Source organism: Carlito syrichta, unplaced genomic scaffold (assembly GCF_000164805.1).
Source record: "Carlito syrichta isolate Samal-C Ts95f unplaced genomic scaffold, Tarsius_syrichta-2.0.1 Scaffold315099, whole genome shotgun sequence".
NCBI classification, from domain to species: domain Eukaryota; kingdom Metazoa; phylum Chordata; class Mammalia; order Primates; family Tarsiidae; genus Carlito; species Carlito syrichta.
Window position 1 is genome coordinate 768,972 of NW_007259195.1, and position 21,892 is coordinate 790,863.

General features: G+C 34.6%; 1 protein-coding gene across 6 annotated transcripts in view; it reads right to left on the reverse strand.

Annotated features, from left to right (window-relative positions):
* GRIA2 (glutamate ionotropic receptor AMPA type subunit 2) overlaps window positions 1-21,892 on the reverse strand; it is a 139,919-nt gene that overhangs the window by 58,638 nt on the left and 59,389 nt on the right. For all 6 annotated transcript variants that reach the window (XM_021706066.1, XM_021706065.1, XM_008072311.2 and 3 more), the window contains exon 3: window positions 4,924-5,163. In XM_021706066.1, the coding sequence (XP_021561741.1) occupies window positions 4,924-5,163 (240 nt within the window). The remainder of the gene's footprint in view (window positions 1-4,923; window positions 5,164-21,892) is intronic.

A 21,892-nucleotide genomic window follows, 5' to 3' on the forward strand; every position in this document is an offset into this window, starting at 1 on the left:
CAATAAGAATGCATTTAAAGAAATGCATTAAAATTGAGTTTCTAAACTCTACTGAATTCTTAGACATTTGGCTACAACAAAGAATGTCAAGACTAAAATACTGTTAAATTGCATTACTTCTTCATGTGCCTATTGTAGCCAACTGGCTATATCTGTACGACTTATTTGTAAGCTGACAATCTCCCTCAAACTCTCTCAAAGTATTCTAGCAGTCAGTGATAGTCTTATCTTGATCTAGTGTTAGTAACATGGTGAGTTATAGAAAAGCCGTCAGCATAAAGACAATCTATTCGTTTGTACATTAAAGATGAAATTAAGTGATTACTGCCAAAAAGTATATTTCACTCAGACTACGTCTTTTTTCTTAAACATATTTTCTTTATTTGATTTAAAATTCACTACCCTTATTCAGTCTTTCAGGCATAGAAATTAATATTTATGATCACTAAATCATGGCAGCATGCCTAGGCCAAGTTAGATTAGCATATATTTTCCTCATCAACTTTCTTAGGAATATCAAGAAAAGAATACATGATTTGAAAGCATTTTTGTTCTATGCATGATGTTTTCTTGGAACTGAAAGTCAAACCACCTTCCCTGCAGGGAACAAATAATGTTTATCAAAATTAAAACAAAGCCATAAAGATATGAAGCGTTAATTCTGTTTTTAACTTCTGTCTATAGAAATGTATTATTTTACCTTATTGACATTGAACCAATATATACAAATCATTTTAAATTAAAGCCTGATTCAAATTTAATACATAAATATCCAGAAATTAACCCATAACATTTAATATATTAATATAAGTATAACCCAGTACTCTATAGTTGAAAATATATTGAAGTTCTATCTACCTACTCTGTATGGACTAATAATAATGTGCAGCTTTTAGGAAGGGCACTGGGTTATCAAGAGCACCAGATTGCTGCCACGAGACCTGGGCACAGATAAGACACCAGCCATCTAAAAGATCACGTGGTGCCAGACGAACGGTCTCAGTTTACCTCTCACCATCAGACTGAGATTAGTTCAAGCTGTTTCTATACAAAGATGTTCCTGTACATATATCCATTTCTTGCCCTGTTTACAGTTTGGTTGGAGTTCTTAACTTATAGCTCAGCAATTGAATGGATATCAAGAAGCAGTAATGGTCTTACTGTACTCTTTGTTATGCATAATGCAACGAAGTGACATGGAGCCATAGTAAGTCTTTTTCATCTAGCTCATAATCAGGAAAGAATGTTGGGGGATCATTTTCAGGTCTGGACCTTATGCTATTCAAAAGGACAGTAATGTAAATGTCTAGACTTTAAAATTAAACAATATGTTTACTTGATCTAGACTCTCAGAAATGTGATGATTATTAGAACCTGAATATAACCACATAATCTAGAAGATGGAGAAAGTACCATCTTAAAAACAGATGAACTAGTTTAAAACTGGAGCATGTAGAGACATAAGTGGAGAGATGATACCACAAAATCTATTTTTAAAAGTGTGGTTAGTAGGGATAAAATGAAGAATAGGTGCATTCTTCTAATTATGTGACACTAAAGTGCCTACTTGAAGCATAAGAGAAATGGGTTTAGGACCAAAAGGGAATAAAACGGTTCACATAATGAATACATGAATAAACTTTTTAAAATGTATGTAATATGATGGCAAAGCCATACAAATTAAGTCATTAATAAGAAAAAAACCAGATACTTAGATTTCCATTTCCATGAGTCAGGCAAAATATAAGACTAAGTTCAAGTATTTTTGCCAGTATTTTGAGCATCTTACACATTTATCTCTGCAAATAGCTTCAGATAAAAGGCCAATGTAATGCTTTTCACATTAAAACATCAAGAGCTACTTGATAATACCTTGAAAGTGTATCCATTAGGTCATTTGGGCTTTAATATATAATTACTTAATATTATCTATCTAATGTTCTCTCAACAGATGCACTCGAATTCAAATCAGTGTGTATAATTTAGTAATTGGAGATTATCTCATCAGTTCAATTTCATTTAACATTTCTAAGGCATTAATAAAAATCACTTTAAAATCTTCCAGATTCTTTTCACAAGTACATAAGTTCATCCACCTTCTCCTGCTAATTCCCCATAGTCTGTTTATCTGAATAACTCTCTGCAAATACTAGAGGTTCTCTTTTTTATTTATGTCAGCTGTTGTCCACTTGACTTCTCTCAAAAGTTGTTTTAAGTAGAAGGAATGAGAGTGAGGGTGAGGATGATGGTGAAGTACGTTTCAGAACTAGAATTGCCATCTTCAACCTGATCAAAAAACCAAGAGAACTCATCTTCTAATTCTCCAATTTAGCAAGCAAAATTCAGCTTCTAAAATTATCTCAAGCTGAAAAGACTGTATACAGATGTTTAACTCATTTGTTTATTAACACCTATTACTAGATATCAGCTCTGCTTCTAGCATTATCTGAAGCACTGGGTATATTTTTATGAGTTGTCCATTCAGTATAGTGAGGATCAGCCTGGATACTACTTTCTTGGAGTTTATAACCAGGCCTTAAATTCAAAACATAAAACAGTCACTTGAACATATCAGGGGCTCAATAGACAGCCCTAGAGTGACAGAATGAACACCACTGTTAATTACAAATTGTGGTAAGTCCAATGAAGGAAAAAACGAGATTGCTTTGAAGGTGAATAACACTGTGAAAGGTATTTCTGAATAAATGATATATGAACCCAGTAGTCAAGGATGAGTAAGAATTAGAGATACGTGCAGAGATTTGAAGTAAGAGTTTGATGCATTCTAGAAAATGAAAGTCAAATAGATTTAGCTTTAATGAGTAAGCAAGACAGCCAAAGTCATTGGAGAGCTGAGTGAGAACCAGATATTATAAGGTGGTAAAGCGATACTAAGAGTTTTGTATATTTTATCCTCACTACAATGAGAAACCACTGGAGTTCTTTAAGCAAGGAAATGAAGCAATCAAATTTTTTAAAAAATAAAGCATTCCAGGTACTTTGAGGAAAAACAAGTGTGGAATGGCAGAGCTGAAGGACTGAAAGCATGATGTCGACTTCACTTGGGGTAATGGCGATGAAAAAAAAGGGTGTCCAGAGATCATATATAATTAGATGGTAGAAATCACATCAATAGAATGCAGGGATGAAAGAGGTATTCAGAATATGCCCAGATTTCAGTTTAAACAAAACAAAGTATAAAGAAGTTAGCAGAGAGCGAGAGGAAAAGCTAAAAATAATTTAATAAGTCCAGTTTTATAAGCCCTTTAATCACATTAATAAGTATGCTTCAGAGTCACCTAGCACATTGAAATCCATATTTACTCTAAATGGGTCTCTGTTTTAGTTTTTCATTTCCTAAGGAAATAGCAAAGTGCTCCCTTCTCAAAGCAGGAGAAAAAGTTGTTGACATAGCAATTTTTTTTCAGCTTGTATAGTGCTGACTGGCTTTTCCACGGAGTGTTCTCACTCTCAGGGCTAGGAGGACAGAGCAGAGAATCAGACACCTAGCTTGAGCACTCTTGACTCGAGACTGCTGCAGTAAATGACTACAAACTGATCAATGGGGAATTGACTGATGACTGGCTCTCTTCTTGTCTGCCCTTGTGGGTTCACAAGGTGCCCTATCTTGGTCGAAACAGGCTTCTGGTTTTCATTTGAACCTTGAAATATTCCAGGAAGCAAACTGCTGAAGAAAGCATAGTGTGATACTTAGATACTCTGACAATAGTGGTTCTTAACTCTTTTGACATTGATCATGAATATTCTCTCTAGAAAAATACACATATGAACATGCACCTAAATTTTGCACACAATTTAGGGAGTATACACACTTACTAACACTCAATCATGGAACCAAGAATGGTTACAAACATCTGAAATTTTATGATACATAAATCAAGAAGTTCTGATCACATTAAACTTCACAATAAGGGATGTGGAAAATGTAAAGGAAGTATCTCTCTCTCCGATACATTTTAGTGTAATTAGTCAAGACTGTCATGCTAACAAAAAACATCCCATCATAAAGAATCCTGTGGAATTGTGTAAAAAGCATGGGTCTAGTATTAGAGACTTGCCTTTGGGCTGCAGCACACATGGGATTATTCAAGAGCAATCTTTTAAATTCTTTGAAATTCAGGGATCTCATTTTATTTTATTTTTTATTTTTATTCTTTTTTGAGTCAGAGTCTCACTCTGTCACCCAGGCTGGAGTGCAGTGACATGCTCACAGCCACCACAGCTTCGACCTGCTGAGCTCAGGTGATCCTTCCGCCTCAGTCTTCCAAATAGCTAGAACTACAGGCACAAACCACCATGCCCAGCTAATCTTTTTTTTTTTTTTTTATCGTAGAGATGAGGTCTCGTCAAATTGCTTAGGTTGGTCTTGAACCTGTGGGCTTAGGTAATCTGCTCACCTCAGCCTCCCAAAGGGCTGGGAGTATAGGCGTCAGCCACTGTGCCCAGCCATGATCTCATTTTTAAAGCAAAGTAATAATGCTACCTGCCTGATAAAATTTTTGCATAAAACAAAATTGAATAACTGCAATTTACTATTAAAGTTCATATTTATATGTTATTTAAATTTACTTAAGCCACTTCATTCACCTTGGTAGTAATACAGACATCATAGGGTCTCAGCGGCTGATACCAAAAATGACTTTTGATGGCTTTTGATGAATACTTGGGCTTTGGGTTGACACAGTATGTCTCTGTACCTTGTATACTCACAGCTTTTGTTGTTGTTGTTTTAGTCTAAATATGCTTCCTAGGTTTCAAATTGCATTATTCTTTTACACTGCAAAATTAAACCACATGATCCTTGAACTTTCATACACCTTTCTAACTTTAGAACATCACGTAAGTGTCAAGTGTGGGTGTTGAATCGATCCCATTACAAAGAGATGAGATACTGTCACTTACCTCTATCACTGTCATAAAGGTATGCAAACTTGTCCCATTGATAGTATTCAATCAAGCTAAGGAGAGCTCCTTTGAGGTCAGGTCTCATCTGGATGACAAATGGATGTGTGCCATCTGTTGGGAAGCTGGGAGTGATGAAGGAGACATGAAGAGTTCCACAAAATGATGTGATGGTATTTACAGACTTCTTGTCATAAAACCCAAAAATAGCATAGACTCCTCTTGAAAACTGGGAGCAGACTGGAAGAACAGGGAAAATAGAAAGAAAAGATCACTGAAATTGGTATACAATCATATAAATTTGCTTGAAACTTAATGTCCTTTTCTATAAAATACAAAATAATTAACATATTGAAAGGAAATATAGAGTTTATTTTCATGATCCACCGAGACTTATGAACACTTACTTCGTACTCTATTTGAGAAACCCAAAGAATTCTAAAGTATAAAAAGTGGCTATTTTGGCTACAAGAAAATATGTATATTACTGTTTAACAAATCACATAAATATAAACATATTTTAGAACAGACATTTAAAAAGTATGAGTAAAAAGTTAGTCATAAAAACAAACTGTAGTTACCTGAGCTTTATACACCTTCATAATAGCTTATTCCCTACATAATAAGATTCCTCTAAAAATTTTTGTTGTATTTATAAAGGGAGTCCCGAAGAAAACTTGTTCAAAACAGTTTTTGAACTCATCAATTTTGATGACCTTTAGTGCTTCTGCTGATTTTTGCTTCACGTCTTCCACATCAGCAATATGTTTCCCTTTGAGGACCTTTTCCCTCAGGGAAGCAAAAAATAGTTACTCGGGGCAAGATTGGGTGAATATGGAAGGTGGGTCACTGAAGTCATGCCACTTCTGGTCCAAAACTGCTGAACATTCATTGTGGGTGTGGGCAGGTGTACTTGTAAATCACCCATCATGAAATGGGTAAATGCACTGAAAGAATCTCCAAAAAAAAAAAAGTTCACTGAGGCTGAACACAGACTCTCAAAGCACTATCTAATGCACTGATGCTGATGGTTCCCAGAACCCTTACCTAGCAGGGCAAGCCTGTATACAAGGGACCTACCTTCCAGAAGATAATTCTTGTTTATTTTGGCGGGGTCCCCTCTTGTATATTAGAGGGTCAGTGTGCTTCCAAAGAGTTCTAACATTGACCAAAACCTCTAAAAGAAAATTGACGCCAGACTCCCATCACACATACAGAGACATATCCCCAGAAAGGGACATCTGTTACCTTGTGTCATTCAGCCAAGTAGCAATTAAATACAGTTCAGAACTTCTACTTTAATCTTCTCCATGGACCTAACTTACCCCATATGTTCCACAACATATGAAACAAAGAATATTACCAAAATAATTCAGCTAAGGATCACTATTTTTAAAAATAATAATAACAATAATATCGTATTTGGAAATCTCCATCCCTCCACAATCCTTTGTTCTCTTCCAATATTTCTATTTCAGTGAATAACATATGACACTTCCCTCTCCATTCTCCCCTAAAGTCAGTTCATTAATAAGTCACGTTCATTATCATACCCAGCCACTAATTTTTCTCCCCACTCCAACCATTCTACCTCACTAACAGCATGTCCTTAACATTCTGCTGTGCCTGGCATGCTCTATGGTATATTAAATCATTTGTGTCTCATGATAACCCTTGAGGTAAGACCATTATTATTTCCAAATTACTAAAAGAAAAATTGATGCATGGAGCAATTAGGTGACTTACCTAAGTCACACATCTGGTAAGTGATAGATGCTGTATTCAAATATACGCAATCTGGATTCAGAATCTCTGCTCATAACTAGTGAGTAATACTACTTCTCTTGCCCAACTAGTGGAATATCTACCCAACTATCCTTTCTTCTCCACTTATGCCTCTTCCATTCAATTATCCATAATATAATCAGCATGATTTTTGGAATATAAATCTGATAATGTATCTCTGAAAAGTAAGGGTTACTTTGTTTGAGACTGATCCCCAGCAATGCTCCATAGAAACCATCCACAGCACAGTACACAAGGAGCTAGCCATTCAACTGCATGGCTTTAAATGAACAAATAGCTTATTTCTTATGGTATGATAAAGTGGGACCTCATCAAACTGATGAGCTTCTGCAAAGCAAATGAAACCATCAAGAGAGCAGGGAGACAGCCCACAGAATGGGGAAAAATATTTGCCAACTGTATATCTGACAAAGGCCTAACATCTAGGATCTACAAGGAACTCAAATGCGCCAAAAGGAAACAACAAATAGCCCCTTTAAAAAGTGAGCAAAATACATGAATAGACACTTCTCAAAAGAAGATATACAGGCAGCTAACAGACACATGAAAAAGTGTTCAGTCTCATTAATCATCAGAGAAATACAAATAAAAACTGCACTGAGATACCACCTAACCCCAGTAAGAATGGCCATCATTAATAAAACAAACAACAACAGATGCTGGCAAGGATGCAGAGAAAAAGGAACATCTCTACACTGCTGGTGGGAATGCAAACTAGTGCAACCTCTTTGGAAGACAGTGTGATGATTTCTGAAAGAACTAGAAATTGACCTTCCGTATGACTCAGCAACTCCCCTATTGGGAATATACCTGGAGGAACTCAAATCATTCTACAAAAAAGACACCTGCACACGTATGTTTGTTGCAACTCTATTCACAATAGCAAAAACATGGAACCAACCATGCTGCCCATCGAAGCTGGACTGGATTAAAAAAATATGGTCTATATACATATGGAATATTATGCAGTCACAAAGAAGGACAAACATATGGACTTCGCAGCAACTTGGATGAATTTAGAGTCTATCATACTCAGTGATCTATCACAGAAACAAAGAACAGACCACCATATGTTCTCAACAATAATTGGATCTTGAACAATTATCATAACACTATAAGAAAGGAATTGACAGTAGTAGGAAACTGCAAGGGGGGGTTGTCAGTTGAGGGAAACTGCTGGGGAGAGAGGGGCACAACTTATCAACAAGGGTACCTCCATAATCAATGTTTGTATACCTAACCCTGACTTGTACCCCACACCTCTAAAATAAAAAAATAAATAAATTAAGAAAGAAAAAATAAATAAATGAACAAATAGCAGATATTTTTACGCCTCAGGGGTCACTTCATTCCAGGAATGGAAATCAGCCACCGAGTAAAACAATCTAACAAACCAGAATATAATAGCAAGCATCCTTTTAAATTAATTAACCTTGTTTGAAAGCTAAGACGAAAACTATCGTATTTCATTTTATTTCCTTTACAAAAAATAAACAGTCTGTAGAAAAAATAGATTTGTTCCACAAATACAAACATTGCTAAAATATGTACAGATTCTAATAGACAATTCCAGACAATAAAAAAGGCAATAATTTTTAGTAACTGTTGAATGATATAAATTGAAAGCAAGATTTTCTATTTCTTTAAGTGACTCTTGTTTATCAAAGATTTCTCTTTTCCTTTACAACATCCTTGATATTCAACTCACTTCTATCTTTCTAATGTAAGACAATTTCTGGACGTCTAGGTTATATCTGTGTAACATATTAATTGATATCTCCTTTATTACCAGTCTTCTAAAGAGAAGATGAAAATATCTCAAAAAGCAACTGAGTGTATTTCATTACTTTTATTTCATACTTTAACATAATTCAAAGATGAGATTACTCTCTTTTATTCATGTCCATACTTTTTGCTCTGGTCAAGCAAAAAATAGTGGCTCATTCCTATAATCCCAGCAGTTTGAGGGGCAGAGGCAGGAGGATTGCTTGAGCCCAGGAGTTCAAGACCAGCCTAGGCAATATATGGAGATCTTGTCTCTACAAAAAAAAAAATAGCTGGACGTGGTGGTGTGTGCCTGTATCATAGCTACTTGGGAAGGATGACACAGAAGGATCATCTGAGTCCAGGAGGTCGAGTTTGAGGTGAGTCATCATCATGCCACTGTACTGCAGCCTAGGCAATAGACTGAGACCCCAACTCAAAACAAAACAAATAAAAACAACAAAAAAAAAGTCCAAACTCTGCAGTGATTTCTTATTTTATATATAAGTACATATGCACTGACAAGTATATTTTAAATCTTAAGTGTGTTCAGAGATTGATGATTCCAAATGACATATGAAAAGGGAGAATTGCTATAACATTCTCTCTAGGTCTATTTTATTTCATTTCCTGCAAAGTGCTAGCATGCCATCCAGGTACAATAGTAATATTGTGCAATATGATTTATTAATGAGACCTCTTTTCATCTTAAGTGAAATAGCTTCTGTGATGGAAATCTCAGTTACAGCATCAGCAGAATGCTTGATAAAGAATGGCACTGTTTGAATGCATAGAGAATCATAATAGGAGCCGTACCTTTTATTTTCCATTTGTTTTAGGCTCTGGAGTGAGTTGTCATGGGACCTCCTGGTTATTGTGACCATCTGGAAATACTGGCTTTGACCCAATAATAGGCACAAACTGTACAAAACCTTGTAAGAAATTACAACTTACCTATATACGAAGGCACCATTTCCCCTAGGCAACTCAGCTAATTCTTGAATGAACATACTTATGGTCTTCTGCTTCTGAGTCTCCTTGGTCTTCCTCAACTCTTCCTCTTATGTCTTCATGGCAATAATCAGTTATCTGTTTGCCTATATCCCCTATTTTTCTCGATATTTCACTCTGCATGTCCCCTGACTACACATACAGTTAATAGCCATGTGGTCAACAGTGCTCATTTTCCTCTCTGTACCTTAGGACATTCACTGTCCCTGTTCCTAAGCACAATAAGAATATCATTGTGTGCAGGTATCTTTTTGTAGAATGATTTGAGTTCCTCCAGGTATATTCGCAGCAACTTGGATAGATTTAGAGTCGATCATACTCAGTGATCTATCACAGAAACAAAGAAAGTACCATATGTTCTCACTCATAAGCAGACCTTGAACAATTATCATAACACTATAAGAAAGGGATTGGCAGTAGTGGGAAACTGCCGGGGGAAGGAGGGTGGAATTGGCAGTTGAGGAAAACTGCTGGGGGAGAGAGGGGCACTCCTCATCAACAAGGATACCTACATAATCAACATCTGTATACCTAACCCTGAATTGTACTCCACATCTTAATTTCTTTTAAAAAAAAAAAAGAATATCATTGAGAGTTACTACCAGAAATCAATCAGAATGTTGACCTGAGCTAAGATTCTTTGATTATCCTGTGTGCAGTGACCATCTGAAGATAAAAACAAATTAAAATTAAAATATAAAACTTGAAACTATGCTTCTAACACTCAATCCCCAAATGTCCATGACTGTTTGCATTTGAATATTGATGATTCTCCCCTGTCCCCACAATTTAACATAGAGAATTTGGCCTATGACAGTTTGCACAAGAAAATTAGTTCCCGTGCTTTGGAATTATTCCTCACTTAATTACAATGACTTGTTTTTATCTTTACCTTTTTCCTCAATAATGCCCCAAAATGTAAAGCCATTTTCTTAACTTTGATCCCCCATCAGTAAGAAAATCCAAAATAATGTTCATAAACTCTGGAAATAATTCCAAAGACAAATTTCTAAAATGAGTTAGGTAAAGCCAGCATCCTATATATAATCCTCTCTGGAGGCAGAGGAAGGAAGAGACAACCTTGTAGTGTCACCTCCAGCTTCATGACCCCATACAGTTATACTGTGAAACACCATTATAAGCTTCTGAATGATTATGCTGATTAGTATTAGAATTTCCTTTATGTCCTGAGACCAAAACCCGATTGCAAAGGAGTAGGTAAAGATGTTCTCACTGAGTTTTGTAATTAAATATTTAATATCAACTTTGAGAAACTCAGCAAAGGCAAGTCCGTATAAAAGACACATTAGGTCAAATAGCAGAAATGATAATCTCCTGGGTGTAAGTAACTTGCTGATTATTTCACTTTTTTATTACAAGCCCAGATGATATAAGCCAATAACAATGCTGATGGTGCATCCAACATACATCATTTTTCTCTTGGGTCATTCCGCTCATTGGTGCTGCTAATGTAGCATGCACGATACAGTCTGGATAACCTCACATGGTTATTTAGTGGGAAGGGAGAAGAACTAGGCATGATTTATTTTTGTTTTGCATGTTTTATATTTATAAATTGACATTCACTTCAATAAATTAGTCTTGGATGCTTCATAAGCAGAAATATCAACAACCCCTTAGCAGTCTTAAACAAAGACTGGTGAAAGCTGCATCACCAAGAAATTCTGACATCAAGGTATGGCGGCCACAGAAAAATTCTCTCCTTCCTTCCTCACTAAACTTCCAATATTAACCCCCTCCATACTCTGATCCTGACTTTAACATCAAGATTTCCCTATCATTTTTTCGTAATGATATTCTAGTCATTAATAACCATCTAGTTAACAGATCCAACTTTCTTAGCTTCTCTGAATTTTTAAATATTATTTACTTTTTTTATTTTTATTTTAGATTCAGGGGATACTATTTATTAGTCAAACACTTTCTTCTTGAAATTCTCCCTTTCTGCTGCTACAGTCTTGTTCTCTTTTAATTTCTTCTCCACGTTGCTACCATGTAAAATTATACAGTCTTAATACCTTTCCTTTCACTCTAATTATCTTTTCACTGTTTTATCTTTTTCTTACATCCTAAATTTAAAGACATTCTCCAAGGATTTCAGTTCCTTTTGTTTTCTCTTCTCTTTTTACACTCTGTCTAGTAGTGGTGTCATCCCTTTCTACAAGGTCAAATTCAACTTTTATGCACGTTTTCCAAACTTTCATCATCATCTCAGTTGTCTCTTATAACTATTTACTTGCTAAGAAAATATATACTATAAATATCCTATGTTCCAAGCAGAGTGTTAGGTTTAGAAAAATTCAGAACAAACAGGATGGCTACTGTGCTTTTTTTCTGGAGTTGACTGCTTAGCTTCAATCTCTCACCTTCCAGTGTCCCACATTCCATTATATGGAAACTTCTAATTCCTTATCATTCCAACTAACTTCATAACAACATGGAAAGAAAAGCCTGAAATTTTTATCCTGACAAACCATGTCTTTGTGCTAATTTCTCCCTTTCTGTTCAAACATGGTGACTATTGCTATCATTTATATTCAATATTTCAGGAAAAAAATGGATGTATTACTCTTCCTTGTCCTGTCCATGCTATCTATCTCCATCTCTATTTATTTTACTTCATTCATTCCACATTAACCGAGTATTCTTAAGGATCTACTATACATTGTTACAGGTTTGAAGGAGAAAATATAAGCATAACATGTGTGACGTTTGCATGGCAGTATGTAAGTATCTCTTGCATCTTCACCTTCCTTTTCTTTCTCTTTGCTTCTGCCATGCTAAACATTGCTCCACCTATTCTCTCTTCGTTCTTCAATTTATACTCTTGTCATATTAGTTTTCCTAAGGCACACGACACAAAAGGAATAATCCAGTTGATAATTGGATATGATCCCTCTTCCAACTGGTTTTTGTTCTTTCTTTATACTCTGTCTTTTCGTGTTCTCATCATTATTAACAAGGTCAAATTCAACTTTTATGCAAATACTCTCCAAACCTTCATTACTCCAGCTATCACTTTGTACCTATTTACTGAGAAAAAATATCCTGTAAATATATTATAAAGCATTCATTTTATAAAAATGTATTTTCATGATTATTTTGTATTTTTTTAGCTGATACAACTTTTAATTAAAATGTTTAATTTTTTCAGTAGGCTTTAGGTATGAACTTCCTGGAATAAAAAAAGAAAGAAATACACAAAACATTATTTTACAATGTCTAAAAATATATTACTCTAATCTCAAAAGTTAAATATGACAGAGAAGTTGTTATACTGTTGTCTAGGATCCTGAGAGATCTGATCTCAGGTACAACAGTTTTAGAGACTAAAAATGAGAACAAACTAAATCTGAGTCTTGGCTTTGCCATTACCTGGTTAGTTGGGCTTGGCTGGGCAAGTTATTCTCTTACTCTTTGTCTCAGTTTAGGTATTTTTAAAAGAGGATACTAATATTGCCTGCCTACCTAAGTGTGTGTCAGGGAAATATTAAAGTGAACAGAAGCTGAAAACAGTGCTGGCAACTGTAAGCCCTGTAAGTCTCTCATGACCTTCTTACTTATGTTCCATGTTCTGTTTAATGTTGATATAAGCTATTTGCTAATCATGCACCAGGATTTTACTCATGTTCCTTTAACCTAAAATTCATTAAATTCAATAGACAACTCTTTATGTGTTGAAATCAAGCTCATCTTTTCAAGGTTAAAAAGAAAAGAAAAGAAATGTGAGAATCACTCCTGACATCTTCTCTTCCCAGATGTCCAGCATACAAATTGTCACCAAATACTGTCTATTTGACCTCCCAATCTGAGCTTTCCAGCTCTACTGACATTGCTTTAATATGGTCTTTAAGCATTTATTGACTAGATGGCTGCAATAACCTCTCAAATACTCTCCTATATAATAAATTGCTTTCTTATCATGGCAGCTATAACCCTCCTTTTTAAAATCCATCCATCTTTTTCCATTGCTTAGAGATCAGCATATATCGCAGTTACTCATGTGCTTCCTGCTATGTGGCCAGAGTTACATGCTGTTCCTATGTGTGATTCTAAAGCAATCTGCATTTCAGCATATTATACCATATTATAATTGTCTAGTTTTGCCCTTAAACTATGAGCTAATTGAAAGTAGTGAATGAAGTGCCATTTATCTATGATTGTCCATCAAGTACTTGGCATATAGCAGGCACCTGATAAATGTCATTTAACAAAATATCCATTCTTTCATGAAGAGTTCCTCGCTTACCACCAACTGAATATGATCTTCCTTGATTATGAACCAGATCAGCACACTGCCTTTACCCACCCACCCCCCGCCCCCTTGGCCTGGATTGTAATGTGTGTGTATGTGTCTTGTACACGTGGGTGGTAGTGATCTGTGACTTATTTGAGGGCAGAGGCCATGGTGAAAACAGAGTAAGAATCCTTGATTTGAAAGACCACCTCCATGCTTCTCTGGACACCTGGTGGAAGAGTCACTGATCATAAGCCAATTTCCTAATCAAGTGACTAGGACTATTAATTCCTATCCTGTTTACCTTACAGGAATGTTTAAAAGTTTAAGTTAAATCATGCATATAGAAGTGCTGAAAAAATATAAACCATTAGATAAAGTGTTACTGACAATAAATCCAACTACAATGAATTTTGTATTTGCTGCAATACCCTTATCAGGAATTTTCACAATTATATTATCATTAAATACTTGTTGAAAAAAGATATATTTGATCAGAACCAATGGACTAGAGAGATATAAAACAGGTCCTTACGATGAAATTTCATTTCCGTTGGTTCTGAGGTATTTCTGAAATCATGTTATGACAATATTTTCCCCCTCCATTATCATTTTGCCAAATTACAGGTGTCAGTTTAAAATGACCTATGAAATTTAACTAGTTTCCATAATAAAAACATAATCACTATTAGTATGAAAAGGCAATCTTTGGAATACTTGTGGAGTTTCCTTATTTTAAAATTTCAAAATATATATGTGGAGAAGTTTGTACCAAGAGAGCTGAAGCTATTAACATGAAAATGTACACCGAGAAAGATGGGATTGTAAACCTAAATGACAAGTGGTGAGTTTCTTTGTCTTGAACGTTATTCCATATTGTGAAATATCCTCAAAAATTATTAAAATCTTAAATGTCTTATTTATATAATTTAAAGAAATTGTTCAAGTGTTAAAGCTTTTCAGCAGCAACATTTATTTCTTTAAAAAATATAATTGTTAGCTGGGCTCGGTGGCTCAGCCTGTAATCCCGCGCCTTTGGGAGGCTGAGGTGAGTGGATTGCCTGAGCCCGCGGGTTCGAGACCCGCCTGGGCAGCGAGACCTCATCTCTACAGTAAATCAAAAATTCAGCAGGGTGTGGTAGCGCATGCCTGTAATTCCGGCTACTCGGAAGGCTGAGGTGGAAGGATCACTGGAGCCCAGCAGGTCGAGGCTGCGGTGGCTGGGAGCGGCCACTGCACTCCAGTCTGGGCCACAGAGTGAGACTCCAACTCAAAAAATATATATATATATATAATTGTTATAACAGATGGTGCCTGTAACATTAGGGTACATTGTAAAAATATAGAGTATAATAAGAAGGGAAGAATAACTCCTTATTCTTCCAAAACGTAGGTAAATACAATGTCCTCTTCTTTTGATGAAGCAGAGATAAACTATCTACATTCATTAATGAGGTTATTTTAAAGTTCATGTATCTCTGGGGCAGCTTCTTTTTCTATCCATGGACAGGAATAGTCACACTCATGAGCTGATAGTAGCATCGTTCACAAAACTCTCACATATTTAAAAGCCTGTACTGTGCTCTGTTCACTCTTGTTCCTCAGAATCCAGCACAGTTCCCAGCATAGACATTCTGTACATAGCTATTGAATGAAACACTCATCGATTCCAAGAAAATGCAAAGAATAATAAACATGCACCCTAATGACATTTCCTATAAATTGCCAGACTGATGATTTTCCTTATAGCCCTGCCACAAATCTTTACAGTAATAAATTACTTCTCCTTTGCATACATTTTGATTCCATTTCTCATAGAAATATTAAATGTGATGCAACATCATCACTCAGTACTAGAAGACAATGGAGCTGTAATAATACATTTTTCTTTCTCTCTAACAGATATTTATCCTTCCTGACCTTCGTGTGATGTTTGCTGAGTAAGGTGAAATGTCATAAGTGTATGGCTGTTGTCCATATCAAACGCAGCTTTAAAAACTCTATAACATTTATCTGGCTTATTCATAATCTGGGGTAGCAGGCAATTGTAGAGCCGACAGTAATAGGCAATAACTCTCGTGTGAATTTTAATGATGGGTTCTGGACACGTAAGTGAAAGAGAATTACCTCCGTTTATATGAGGCAATTTCACAAAAGATGGTCCCATTCTTTATCCTCTGGATATATATTTCCTTCTCATAAATACACGTACTTCTATCCTCTGCATATTCTTGCTTGACTCACGCTCCCTTTAAGTTCTGGGCACTCCAAGCCCTGATGCAATTTGAATGTAGTGGATGAAGAGTGCCAGACTAAATGAATGTCTATAGAAATGGTGTCTAATCCAGGCTGTGACACCAGTCAGCTGTGTGTCAAGCCTCGATTTTCAAATGTCTCTGTTCCCTCAAAGCTCAAACTTGGGGCTATGTGGCTAAACATCAAAGAGAGAAATTCTAGAAAATGTCAGGTAGTACATATGTTATTCATCTCATACTTTCTCATGTGAATGTGTGCATGAGATATAAAACATTTTCAAGGATTAAATTCTACCCTCTCTGTGTTTTATTAGTCTTTCTTGCTATTTCTTCTTACTTCATTTTATATTATTTTCCTCCTTTTTTCTCGTACTGATTTCTCCTAATTTGTTTTAACTCTTCTGCATGTTTACAGCCATTCTTGGTTTTGATGCCTGAAAAAAGTCTAATCTCTTGTTTGATTGTAATTGGAATGTAGGAAATTGAAAAATTGTGTTTGTACCACAAATATATAGGATGATATTTCAGTCCATATAAACATTTTAGCATTTGTGATAAAATCTAGTTTTTAAAAATTAATTGAAAAATGTCCAAATGCATATGACGTTTCTAATTAAACATTTTCCTTTAAACGACATACAGGGGGAAAAATCTAACACAGAAGTTCATTGCCTTATTGTCAAGATGATCTCAGATCAACTCGGATAACCCTTTTGCTCTTGAAGAGCTTAAAGAGTTTCTGATGCTTTCACAGGACTTTGTTTGTCATCCCATTTGTTGGTAAAGAGGGTTTACTGTGCATATATATGTTAAGTGTGAACCCATATAAGTTTATATGAAAAGAAAAAACGTCTTGAATACCATATAATGAGAAATTATTTAAATATACTAAACTGCTCATGCTCATTAGCATACATCCCTAAATTGCTAAGGATTTAGAGGTATTAACAGCACAATGGTCTCACATACACATTATACACTGAGTCCTGGTGAATGCTAAGGGATCATAGCCACTTTGCTCTAACTTTGTCCTGAGGGTTAGCCTGCTTTCTTGCAGCACCCTCTTCAATAGTAGGAGCAAAGTCAGAACTCATGGTGTGAAAGGAGTTCCTTCCGAAAGGAGTTAATAACTCATTATGATTTGACCCTTCCATTTATCTTAACATCATAGATTAAATGTCTGTAACTCAAAAATGACAGGAATAAGTTATTATATAAATTTAAATAATTATATTTATTAAGGCTATAATTTCCTATTCCTCTTCCCAGAGACAACCTTGTTAATGACCAGTTGGTAGGTATACTTCTAGCCCTGTAATTCTAGTAAAAATTGATTTTGTTTTTTTGATTATTCTGTTGTTGTCATCATGTTTTGGTTAATAAGAACATAAAACAATTATCCTGTGACTTACTTTGATATTTGGCAGACAAATTTCCATGTTGATACAGACTTAGTTCACTCTTTTAAACCATTACATAACATGCCCTTGATTGGATGTAGCATCATTTCATTAAACTCCCTAACTGAAAGATATTTAGATTGTTAGGAATTTTGTGATACAAACAAAGCTGTGTTGTACATGTTAGTACATACATCTTTGTGCACATATGCTAATATTTCTGAAAGACATATTTTTAACAATGGAATTGTTTGGTTGAATGCTATCAAATTATCATCCAGTTAACATTCCCATGATTAAAATAAGAGAAATTATTATTTTTGGTGTTATTCATCAATAATAGATATTTTTCATCGTTTCAGTTTTTACTAGTCTAATGTGTAAAAATGGCATTTCATTTTGTTTTAATGACAAACAACTTACATTTTTGTACCCTTGTGATAGCAGGCTCTGGGGGTTTTTCATGTATTAACTTTTAAAATTTATAACACTGGAAAATCCACATGAGTCTTAAATTTAAGCATTTTACAGATTAAAAAAAAAACTTGGAAGCAAGTAATTTTCTCAGAAAACACTTCTAGAAAGTGGTGAGTGGCTATTAAGTCCAGGTAGCCTGACTCCAGAGCTGTTTCCATCAAGCACTATACTGTATTTCTTACTGATAAACAGATAAATAAGTAAATTTGGATCCCCACCATTATTAGTAAGAAAGAGCATCTATTTTTATAATTTCCTTTATTGTCTATTCCTATATTTTTACTTTTTTTACATGAGATTAGCATTTAAATTTTGATTTATAACATGTTTTATTCCTTTGCATATATAAGACTCATATATATTCTTCTTTGTTCTCTTAATAACATTTGTAACTACATTACCTTTTCTTTGATGATTTCTAAATTTTGTGGCTTGTGTAATAAGGATTTGTCATTCTAAAATTTTCAAAATATTCTGGGATGTTTGAATATATACCTTTTAAAATGATTATTTATTCTAACATTAATATTTGTAATTTATGATTTACATAGTTTATGTGATTATATATTAAATCCAAAATTTAATATTTGGATTTTATGGATTTTTATGAAAGGTAGAATTATATTTGTTTCTACATAGATAGTCAATTTACTCACCCTTTTAGTTCAATTTTATTGACTTCCCTTGGTCTTAAATGTCACCTTTTTCATATACTAGATTTCCATATATACCTGAGTCATTAGGAAGAAGGAAATAGGTGTTATAATCACTATGCCTTTTTGGAAATAGCTATTGCTTTCAGTGTCTTTTTGCAAAGTTCTTGTATCCATTGTTTTACATTGTTTTTCTTCCAAATTTTGTTTCAGATTAGATGTAGATATAAATTAATTATATGAGAGTAATATTTACATTACCTTTATAGCCAATTGCTATTGCCTCAGAGCTGCTTTATTATTTTCAGCAAGGTTTTACACTTTTATTCATACCTTGCACACTTTTTATTAGGTTTATACCTAGGTATTTTATATCTTTCTAAGATTGTTTTCAGATTTTTTTTCTTTATATTTTCTATTTTAGATATGGCTAGTTCTTGGAAGGCTATTGACTTTCAAATGATAATTTAATATCTAGTGATCTTGCTGAACTCCCTTTTCAGTTCTACAAGCTTTTGAATTGATTGCTTTTTGGTGAATCAAGTAAATAATTTTTGGTGTAAAAGCAATTCATTTTGTAAGGGTTTTACTTAACTCACTTTTGAGAAATAATTTCTCCTTACTTTTGTAATTCTATTATGTTTCTTAAAGAAATTATAAATTATAAAATATAGTATCAGTGTGGTATCCATGCAATGAAAACTGAGTGAGAATTTGAGTCATTATTCATTGCATTCGATCAGTGTATATAATTAAACCCTTCTCTACAGTCCATAATTCTTTCTTTCCTGTAATAAATGAGCTTTTTAAAAACCCATATATTATATGAATAATTGTTACAACTCTGAATTTTACTGTGTGGGCCTTAGAGAACTAAAAAAAGATGAGAAAATATAATACAAGTTTTATAACATCAATATTTAGTCATTATCAATTCTGTTCTATAATTATTCATACCCTATTCGTAGTATATCACTCTAGGTGCAACAAAGCAGAAGAAGAAAATAATTAGCCAAGTAATAATTCTCCAATAGTAAGGGCCAGAAGATGGAGCAAAACTATTCAGAGCAATGAAAGGAAGTAGGCAACACTTGGACAGCTGAAAAGGTGGCATTCAGGAAAGAGCACAAAGCTCAGCAGAAGTTAGTAATGCACTAACTATTTAATTTCTATAAAAGAACAAGCTAGAAGCCGGGCTCGGTGGCTCAGCCTGTAATCCCGCGCCTTTGGGAGGCTGAGGGGAGTGGATTGCCTGAGCCCGCGGGTTCGAGACCCGCCTGGGCAGCGAGACCTCATCTCTACAATCAATCCAAAAATCAGCCGGGCGTGGTAGCGCGTGCCTGTAATTCCAGCTACTCGGAAGGCTGAGGCGGAAGGATCGCTGGAGCCCGGCAGGTCGAGGTTGCGGTGGCCGGGAGCGGCCACTGCACTCCAGTCTGGGTGACAGAGTGAGACTCCAACTCAAAAAAAAAAAAAAAAAAAAGAACAAGCTAGAGGAAATATAAATGAGTAGATGGTAGCTAATTGCAGGGAAAACATTAATAACATATAGGTTATACTTAAACCATAATTCATTTCAGCTGCATGTAATCATGAATATAGGCGCATCTGAATTCAGTTAAAGCCATCATTTTGAAGATATCTAAGTGAATGGTTGTATTGTTCTGGAGAGCACATATACGTTTGTATATAAATCACAGAGTTAATTGTGGATTTGTCAATTATAAGATGTCTCAACTAAATGTGACTGGTGAAAAATAAAACAGGAGCAAAAATCAATACTGAAATCTGAACTGCCCAGATTTGTTGCCTGCCTCTTCCAGAACCACTAGTTAGTTGCCAAGTCCCTAATAGATTATATTGAGAAAACAAACAAGTTCAAGAGAACCAGAGCCTCTAAAATAATTTCCCAACAAATCAAAGTATATATTCTGGTTTCAAAACTTTTAAGAACAAAGTTATGGCACGTGTCATACTTCAACGAGCAAGACAATGGATCTTTTATCAATGAGAATAATGCAAAGTCAACACCAAAATTGGGAAAACTAAAGTATGCCTTCTGGACCAATATAAGTATGAAGTTTTAGCCTATTACTGTGAAAAAGTTCCTTCTAAATTAATATGTTAAGAAAGCAATGATATAACCAGCCAAAAATGGAATTTTATGAGTGTTAAAATTGTAGAGTCCAAGACAACACAATGTTAATGAAGAAGAGAGAAAGTTATATTTGTGCATATATGACTTTTTAAAATCCAATGTATCTCAAGCTCTCAAAAAGTTATTAAAGATTATTGGACAAAATATAATCATATACCGATTTTGTAGGACTTTGCCAATTATTTGTGGAATCATGTAGTATCTCCATAAAATAAAATTTATCTTAGTGTAAGTCAGTGTAATGTATATTTATTGCTGTATCACTGTCTGAGAAGGATCCATATTTTAATTAAATGTAAATTTTAAAAAATCTTTAGAAAGAAGCACAGTGAGACTGATTTCCACATGGACATTATTCATTGAAGTAAAAACTGATACTTAGATTTAAAAAATGTATGTTCACATAAGAAAACCTGGTAATCATATTTGAATAGGTAAGAAAAATGAACTTTAGATTAGTGATAAATATTCTAAGTCAAAAGACATTAGGGAAAAACAACCACTCCAGCTTTTTATTTAAAGCTCTTTTCTAATATATATTTAAAAATATGGATCTAAAGTGTGCATATAAATAGTAAAATGCTAAATGAAGATAAGTATTTTGTGTGTATGTGGGGGGGGGGTGTGTGCTTAAATACTACCCTATAACATCCACATAGGTCATGCTTCCATTAGCAAGTCACAAAAAAATCTAGAGTAACAAGCTAAATGAAGATAATTATGTATATATGAATTTAGTTACACATCCAGGGATTTTTCAGAATTTTGAATTTCACCAATATATTAATATATTCATGTATACTTCTGCATCTAGCACAAAACAAAATAGGGCATGGCAGGAGTCTGCCTAATTTAATCACTATGTTCACAGCCAATATTTAAGCAAAGTCTTATGATGATATCTCCAGATAATTGTAACATGTAATTTAATTTTCATAAATATAACATTTGAAGGACACTGATACACCTATATAGACTTTATTTTCAAAAATGCTCAGATAACTAAATCTAAATTATCTTTTTTATTATGTGCATTCTTTTGTTTTTTTTTTTTTGAGTTGGAGTCTCATTCTGTTGCACAGGCTGGAGTGCAGTGGCACACTCATGGTTGCTGGACTCAGGCTTGTTTATGTCCAAATTATTCTGGGAAAGGTTTAAGAGGCATAGTTATATATATATATATATGT